This window comes from Nuphar pumila, chromosome 14 (genome assembly GCF_984573655.1).
Source record: "Nuphar pumila chromosome 14, dmNupPumi1.hap1.1, whole genome shotgun sequence".
NCBI classification, from domain to species: Eukaryota; Viridiplantae; Streptophyta; class Magnoliopsida; order Nymphaeales; family Nymphaeaceae; genus Nuphar; species Nuphar pumila.
Genome location: NC_143262.1, coordinates 63,410,741 through 63,419,720, shown reverse-complemented (window position 1 = coordinate 63,419,720; position 8,980 = coordinate 63,410,741). Strand labels below are relative to the sequence as shown.

At 40.4% G+C, this 8,980-nt stretch overlaps 1 protein-coding gene across 1 annotated transcript; it reads right to left on the bottom strand.

Annotated features, from left to right (window-relative positions):
• Positions 1-4,156: 4,156 nt before the first annotated feature.
• LOC149816884 (cytochrome P450 704B1-like) lies at positions 4,157-8,603 on the bottom strand. Its single transcript, XM_089986980.1, has 6 exons — positions 8,289-8,603; positions 6,748-6,963; positions 5,988-6,284; positions 4,842-5,231; positions 4,451-4,651; positions 4,157-4,336 (listed from the first exon to the last, which is right to left on the bottom strand). Exons 1-6 carry the CDS (start codon positions 8,601-8,603, stop codon positions 4,157-4,159), a joined length of 1,599 nt encoding a protein of 532 aa, XP_089843106.1.
• Positions 8,604-8,980: the final 377 nt, after the last annotated feature.

The following is an 8,980-nucleotide window of genomic DNA, read 5'->3' as shown; positions in this document are numbered from 1 at the left end:
TTTACAACACTTTTACCAAGGACAAAAACTGTCCCCAGAGGCTTGCCTTTCAGACCAGTCCCGCTGGGTTACACATGGCACTGGACTGAACCTAAGAGTTTAGTCCATACTCTGCACCCGTGGTGTAGTCCAAACCAAAGCCCCGTAGTGCCGGCTAGACCACCCAAGCCCACACTCGAGCAAGTGCCCAATGGGGCAAATCATAGAAAAAAGAGGGCCGGGTCTGGTTCTCTGGACTAGACCATAATCTAGGTCCATTCCTGGTCTGAACCCAGAGGTTCAGACCAGGTGGACCAAGAAACAATAGGCCCGGGACTAAAAGCCCAAAACTAAATGCCACCCGAGTGCAACTAGCACCCGACGACTAGCCTATTGCCAAGACCGATCGAAAAGCCATAGGTCAAGTTGCAAGTCTGGTCCTCTGGACCAGACCATAGCCAAGACCCAGCTTCGAGTCTAAACCCAGAGTTCAGACCAGGTGGTCACCGGAGGTGACAACAGTAAAAAAGGGGTGCCCAGCCCGCAGGGTACCCAGGTGCGGTTAGCAGCCGACAACCCATTGTTGTGCCAAGGAGACTCAGGTAAGGTAAGTGCGGGTATGGTCCTCTGGACCATACCATAGGTCTGGCATGGGTTCTAGTCTGAACCCATGGTTCAGACCAGACGTCTAGGTTAGGGTGAAGTAGACCCAGATCTGGACTACCAGGTGCGGCTAGCACCTGAAAAGCACTATGGTGCCAAGGCAAAAAAAAAAAGAGGAACCCAAAAGAAGGTGGGTCACGGATCTGGTCATAGGTCTGGTTCTCTGGACTAGATCACTCGGTCTAACCTCCACACTGGTCTGAACCACAGGTTCAGATCAGATGCCAAAGTTAACAAGGTTAACTCGAGTGCGCCTAGCACCCGACGACTTGCCACATGCTCCATTAACAAAAGGGACCTTAATGTCCAGGGGACTGGGTGCCTTTGGCCGAGTCCATCTCAGGCCAAAGTGCACTTAGCTGGGGTCGTCACAAGGGGACTGACCCATTGGAAATGCTCTGCAACAAAAGAAAAGAATACGAAAAAAAAGGAATGCTAACAATAGGAAAATGGGAACTGGGGGAAACATAAATTGAGAGAGCGATAGGGGTTGCAACTTATGAACTGGGCTTCGAATGTGCCCAGTCCGGACTCACCCAGAGGCCCAAGATGTGCCTCAACCATCCTTTATGAATTGAGAGGGGCTGAGGTCATCCCATGCACATCCAAAATCAGTGCTCATGCATGTAAGGGTTTAGTACCAAAACCGACAATAAGAAAAGGACCAACTAAGAAAGGAAAATAATGTTTTTATTTATTGCATGCAAAACAGATTAGAATGGGAGAGTCGTGCGAAAATAACAAGTAAACATGGGTTGAACAAGACATCAACGCAATGTACAAGCCTTAAACGATTTAATGAAGGTAATCGTGAAATACAATGAAACAAAATGGAGAAAAATGCTCAAAGACAACTCCTAATTCGTCATGAGCCATGCATTTCTCAAATGCAGCCAGCTTGTGACTTCATATCTCATAACACATGCAATTTTGTAGAGAATAGATGTAAGATATTGAAGTCCTTCACCTTGATTCTGTTGGAGTTGGAGCCTTCAATTGCCAACACATACACACACACACACACGACTAACACATTAAGAAGGAGAAGAAGAAGAAAACGAGAATGAGAGGGAGAGAGAGATAGATGGGAAAGAGAGGGAGAAGAGAGAGGATGCCCCCAAAAAAAATTGCCACTTGGGCTCCTTTCTCTTTCCTAGACCCTTAAGTATGGTTGCATACATAAGGAAGAGCCAGGATCTCTCTAAGAGATTCCACGGCTGGGGTGAATCATGCCCCCCCCCCCCCATAATCGCCCAACCTACCCACTCACCCCTTGCTATTCAAAAGAGTTTGGAAAAATTACAAGAAGGCCATGGGGCGCAGCCCAATGCCCCTCTATCTTGGAAAATCGCTCCTCATGATGAGGCTTTAAGCCTCATCATGAGGCCTTGAGCCAAGGGTGTGGCATTTCCTTTTCTCAACACCTTGCATTCTTTACAAGAATGCCATCAACTCAGGTAATCAACTTGACCAGCTGGTCTTCAACGTCCCAAAATGACCAAAAGTGGTCGACCAAGGGCTTGGTCAACCCCTTGACTAAACTATCCCAAAAATGATTTTACAACAATTTATTTAAAACATTAATTAAGATAAAAAATATCATGACCTATATTCTTTTATTTTAAATTCTCAATTACAATCTAATCATCAAGCTTAACTTAAGAAAATTTTCATCTCTCGTGAATTTTACTCGCATTATGACCTATGCTCTGTCGATATGTATTTTTCAGTAATTCACATACATTGACGGGATTTTTTTGTCGTTTGGGTCTTAAATTCGGAAAAAACTAGATATATACATTATGGATTTACCCTTAAATTTTCATAGGTTAATTCACTACGGTTTTTCCTCAATCGCTATTTACATTTTACTTACGCGATTTCGAACCTTGTAACTCTATATAGGTACAATAATGAGAAATTCTCAAAATTGCACAAAAAAATTTCATTCATCACTTCGCATAATATTATCCTAAAAGTATTGTGGATCTTACAAGGTCTAAGTCAATACCGATTAAATTGGCCAGCCAAAGTTTTAGGGATAAAACCGTCTCAAGAGCCAAAAGAAAGCTTGAAAATCAAGACTAAACCAAACTGAAACCTATACCCTAACCCAAATCCAAGTCCAAAGTTCAACTGATGATGGTTGCGATAAATGCAACTGCACATTATATAAACCCATATGAAATTCTCTCAATTCTTCAATCTAGGACTAAACCTTTGAAAGACCTGATAAACTCAGGTAGACCCCACCAGTTATTATTCAAATGTACCACAGGGTTTTGAGCCTGCGACGTCACCAACTTGCACTGACAGCTCCTACCAACCACTCAGAGCCCCCTTAATAAGACGAAAAGACCAACGTGCTATTAAGTATACCAGTGTTTTTGGCTGTCGTTCTTTAAGCTTCTTAAGAAAATTAGTAATATGCTTCAAATCATGACACTTTTCTGGTAGAACTATGTTAGTGGGAGACGTCCACATCTTGTGAGGAGGGGATGTTGTTTGTAAACCAAAGATGGAAGGACTTGGCCTTACAAGACTTGAAAAGGTGAAACAAGCACGCTTGTGTGGATTGACTTTTGATGTGTTGTAAGATGTTTTTTTTGGAGTTTATGAGGTGTAAACATTCAGCGAATACGACCTTATGGGGAGTTAGAAATGTTTATGAGGGTTCATCCCCTTTGAAGGGATGGTTGCCTATCCAGCACTTTATTTCTTGCAATGTCGGAGACGGTAAAACTACAAAATTTTGCATGAATCCTTGGCGCGCGTGGTGCTCCTTTCATTTCTTTAATGGAGGATCGGGATTTTAATTGCAATGTTAAGCGTTTTTGTATCTTTGTTTCGACCCTCCTCTCTCATCATTGAATCGTGTGTGGTATCATGCTAGAAATCGGACTCTGACAAAGGGAATGATCTTCGTTAAAAAAAAAAGATACGAGGGAATGATCAGTTGCTTTGGGAGGGATCTAAAGAGGCGGCAGCAATCTCGGGATTGGACATGGCAATCACGATGGGGCTGATATTGTGATTCATTTCAATTGCAAACACTGGATCTGTGTAATGAAATCTTCTTTGGAGGGCTGGTGCTTCATTTCCTCTATTCATAATTTCTTTAACTGGATTTCTACGGCTTATATGCTATTCAGGTGTCCTAAGCCTGCGTTAGGATATATTCTTTTTATGCTTTATAGTTCAAATGATTTTATGTACTCAAAGAATAAGCTACTGGAATTGCTTCCTCATCGGTAAGATCATGTGTAACTGATTGATTTATTTAATTAATGAACTTAGGGGGACATTATCATCACCATCTTTTTATAAAAAACCGAAAAAAAGAAAATAAAAAAACTGATTTGATATGCTTTTTTCCGTTTCTTTGGCAGAAGTGTACTTTTTTGAGATTATGACCAAGCAATGGCATCACTCTCTTTGGGTAATGTAGTTCTTGTCATAAATCGAGGAAACAATATATATATATATATATATATATATATATATATATGTTGCTTTAAAGGCGCCTAGATACTGTAACCTTTAGGCCATGTGCCATGGAGAGAATTGTCATCAGTCTATACCGGACTGGGTGGTTTGGAACAAGGTTGAAGTTGAAAAATCTGCAGAGGATGGCCAGTGTCATCTTCATCTGTAAAAATGCTGAATCCTTCCCCAAGCATACTCTTGGGCCAGCCTGTTTGCAAATACTTCGTAACTTATTTCTTCCTGTTGTGAGTATAAAACTGGGAACCAAAGTCTACACGAAGAAATTAAGAAGAAAAAAGACCTGAGAATCGCTTTGACATACCTGAAATGCAGTGAACTTGAACGGAGAAACTTGTTGCATGATTCCATCCCTGAGCCATCTTTCTGGCTTGAATTCCGCAGCATCGTGGCCCCATAGGTATTCCATTCTTCCCATGGAGTAAGGGACGTAAGTCACCATCTCTCCTGCTCTCACTTTAGTTCCGTCAGGAAGAACATCGTCCTTCAATATGCCCTTCGGATCCTACATGCACATAATTAACGTCCTTCTGAATTATATTCATGGATACTGTTAATGCTGTTCAATTAGCATGGAGGGCTTGGTAGACCTGTTACACTCTAAATCTCAACAAGACAATCTGACAAATTTAATTTTCGCCTCTCCTAAACAATAAAATTTGGTGCAGAGAGTACGATGCTTTTTTTTTTAATACCTGGGGAACTGCTGGGTAGAGCCGAAGCGTCTCTGAGATGGCTGCGTGCAAGTAAAGTAACTTTCCCAGTGAATGATAGCTTAAAAGTTCAGCAAACTGGTATATCCTTTCAGTGAATGACTTGATGTCATTACAATCATAGGTGACTGAAGTATTCATATTTTTCTTTTTGATCTTTTCCTCTTCAAATTCTGTCAGTTCCTTGTGCACTTTATTTGCAGCCCGTGGGTTTTTTATCATCATGTAGATAAACCAAGACAGTGTTGTAGCAGTTGTATCACGGCCCGCAATGACAAAGTTCAGAACTATGTCTCTCAGTGTTTTCTCTGTCAATCTGCTCTCTGATTCCGCACTCAACTCTATGAATCTCGACAGAATATCATGCTTTATCTGCAATTTCGTTCCTGAGAGTCGTCAGATTTAAATTGATAACCAGACAGCTCAATCCTGGACCTGTTTTAAAATCAATTTTTGATAGTTTCAAAGTGTCTCTTGTAGCTGGACCTGAACCAGTGTAGAGTCCAGGGTGCTATACTGTTTCGGTTACATCCTCAGGCTATTCATCCTTAAATTGTGATAACATGCACCTGATTTGCTTAATATCATTGATGTTGTTATTTGGTTCTTTGAGTAACTATGCAAAATTTCTAAATTTATGATTTATATTAATGCTTAGTTTCAAGATTATCTGCAATTTTTTTAATAAACAAATTAAACTGGTCGACCGGTTCAAGACTTAGATTTTGAATGAATCCCAGCTTTCTGGTTAGTGTGTTGCCATAGATTTATGAAGAACTTGACCTGGGTGATCATTCTTCAGTACCTCGGCTTAAATAGTATTGAGCCTTTGAGCCAAACTTCCCCTTGATTTAAAGCAGATCATGAGCCATTCTTGCACTTCAAGTCTGCTAGCCAAGTACCTCAAGAACTCGACCAGTCTAAGGTTTCAAACTGGTTTGATGTAACAATTATTCAAACCCAACAAACTAAGTTGCTTTGTCAAAGACAGCAATTTGTCCTCGTCCTGGTGACTTGGCAGATTCAATTGATGTAGGTAAACCGGTGCTTATCAGAAGAGTGCCTCATGGAACTGAGACCAACAATTTTGATTGTGTGAAACACTTTTCTGTTGTTTAGAATACGTACCTTGCCTTTCTTGTTACTGGCACGAGCTTCTTCAATCTCTGCTTTCCTTTTTCTGATCATTGCGTATGTGAAATTATCTAAGAATTTGATGCTTTGATTCAGGAAGGCTTCTGAGCCAATCTGCAAGAAACGTTTGATCCTCCACAAAGGATCGAGGAATCGGAGAGTGACAATGATATTTGCGGTGTCAAAAGCCCGAGCAAATTCATTATTAGGGAGCTGAGGGGATAATGTACCTAACTCCGTCCCAAAGCCAACCTTTCCTATTGAATCTAATGTCATCCTCATTAGCAATTCCTATAACACATGATGGAGAACATAGTAAGAGGAAATTATGCAGTCATAGCAGGGATGGTCATCATATGCCTATAAATAACAGGAGTGAGCATATTGACAGTATGCGCTACTGCATCTGCGGCTTGGAAATTACATGTTATGAAAGTTTCTGTATACTTCAAAGTGCAAGTGTAATTGTGAAAATATATTGTTTCTTCTCTGGGGCAGAACATTGTAAATGTATTCTTTTTGTTTAAACTCAATATCAATTACAAAGTACTAGCTTGCACTGGGAACTAGCTTCAATCCATAATTTTTAGTCTCAAATCAACCAAATTTTACCTGTTTAAATAGAATCTATTACAGATGCTTTGCCCAGGAAGGAAGCAGTCTACAGTTCCCACAGTTACATGAGAAACGTCCATATTTCAAGCAAAGCATGAAATCCAAGTGCTTTTGTAAACACACACACACACACACACACCTGCATGTCTATCTGTTGATTGCTTATGGAAGCTAAGCATAAGATATGTGAAAGCTTCAGAGCGTATTCCCGGAAAACATTGGTGCTGAAATCTCTCAAGTTCTTTGAGGCGAACTCAAAACTTGCCGTCTTCCTCTGCTTGCTCCACATCTCCCCATCGGTGTTAAATATCCCGTCTCCAAGCAGCACTTCCATGCGTGACTGATATTTCTCGCCCTTTAAAAAAGTGGAAACTATTGCATAATCTTCTTTCTCTCACTCAAAAAAAGAAAAGAAACAATTGCATAAACATCATCATCATCATCTTATTACGATTATGTGTCTATGGGAAAGCATCATCTGTGCATTCATCATAACAGGTCTGATGCAAATACAAATTTGCTCAAACATGCTAGATAATTAGCTTGTTGGGACTTATTGGAATTAATAGAACTTGATCAAGTGGGCTTGTTAAACAACATATCTAGCTAGTCTGATGAACTTTAAATGCTTCCTAGCCTATGCCTTGCCCAGCCTGAAATCAACAGGCACATGAATGCATTAGTATGCCACATTAACAAAGTAGGCAGCCAATGCCTAAGATTTAGAATTGATCCCTGTCCAAGACTTGGTCCGTTACGTCTGAGCTTTATCCTAGACCTTGGCCAAGCCTTGACGGATATATGGTTGGTTGCAAGCAATTACACTAAGGAAAGAGTCACCTGTTATACATACATAGTATTGTACAGTACTTAGGGCTGCGAAACAAGATTAGCCACTCGTGGCTCAGCTCATGTTCGGCTTGTAAAGAGCTCGTCCAAACTGGTGAAATAGGCACGACAAACCAAACAGCCAAGCATGAATGACCAATGTTCGGCTCAGCTTTGTTATTTAATAATAAATATATCTTACATATGTTTTATATAATAGAGCTGTAATTGGTTGATGAAGTGTTTGAATTCTATTATTTTCAACTCTAGAAAAATGTATTCTTTTTTTGTAAATGAACTAGCACATGATTTGCTCCTTTAGATCCTCGGGCTTTGCATGAGCTCAAGCTCGGCTCAGCTTGATACAAGAAACGAATAGAGCTTGAAGCCTTGAACACCCTCTGTTCAGTTTGCTCCGCTTGTTTACTAGCCCTGACTGTATTCATAAAACCAAGAATCAAGCCATTATTACTTTGCTGCTGTGCAACAAAGCCGCCAGTGTGCGTTTTGAGAATTTACAATGGGACAGATTTTTAGGAAAAGGACCCACGGCTTCACGTTGACATTGGTCCAAACAAGTTTTTGGTTATATATATATATATATATATATATATATATATATATATATATATATATCTTTTCGCAAATGTTTATTTAGTTGCAAATTAAGGAGGCCAAAATCGAGATAAAACATAGGTCAGTCGTAGAACATATAGACTTGACTAAAAAATTAGGAAAATTTTATAAAATATGGTTGTTTACGTTTCTTCTAAAAAAACAACAGTAAAATCCATTCAAACCCTAAGCTTGCAAATCTGAAGTACATGCATGCATTCATGAGAGTGATAATACCTTGGGATAGTTCTGGAAGTTTGTCTTGAGAACGTGCTCTACGTTTGCCGGATCAGTGGTATATGTGTAAGATGCGAATGGCATGGGCACAAAAATGGACCTTGATTTGGATAGATATTCTGCTAACCAATCATGCATCCTATCATAGTTGATGAATTGCTCAATCGCAGCTCCAACAATGGGCCACGTCTTTGGCCCAATCTTGCCTCTTTGTCTCCACCTGTGCACCATCATCCAGGCCGAGAGAACAAGTACAAATGCAAGGGCTATTCCCAAGGGAACCCCAGCTGGGGTTGGAGTGCTTGGGCTAGGCATCTTTGTGATCACACCAATGCACAAGTGAGATGAGAACTGGGGTTTATACCAACCAGATCACGCTCTTGGTGTTGCTCTTTATACTTGGAGTAGGTTTAAGGTATTACGTGTCCTGTTGGGCTATACCAAAGAAATAGGCCACTATGCTGATACAAATGAGAAGGCTTGATAGTAGTTGAAGGAAGGACACATATTAACTTGATCATTGCTTTTTTGTTGTTTCCTATTAGCACGGATTGTGGTTTGGTTTTGGTAGTAATAGTAGCAGTGGTAGTAGCACGACGAGAAATAAACAATGTCCAGTACTTTCACGACCATTTGCAGTTTTAGTAGGAGCAAAGCATTTCTTGCGTGAGCCATCAAACAAGGCAATCATA

Bases quoted from the DNA above. Each gene is read 5' to 3' on its own strand.
- LOC149816884 (XM_089986980.1), bottom strand. From the start codon at position 8,603: ATGCCTAGCCCAAGCACTCCAACCCCAGCTGGGGTTCCCTTGGGAATA. The intron at 5,232-5,987 runs GTACGTATTCTA...ACGAAATTGCAG, and splicing joins CCAGTAACAAGAAAGGCAAG to ATAAAGCATGATATTCTGTC. The intron at 4,652-4,841 runs GTATTAAAAAAA...ATGTGCATGTAG, and splicing joins TCTACCCAGCAGTTCCCCAG to GATCCGAAGGGCATATTGAA.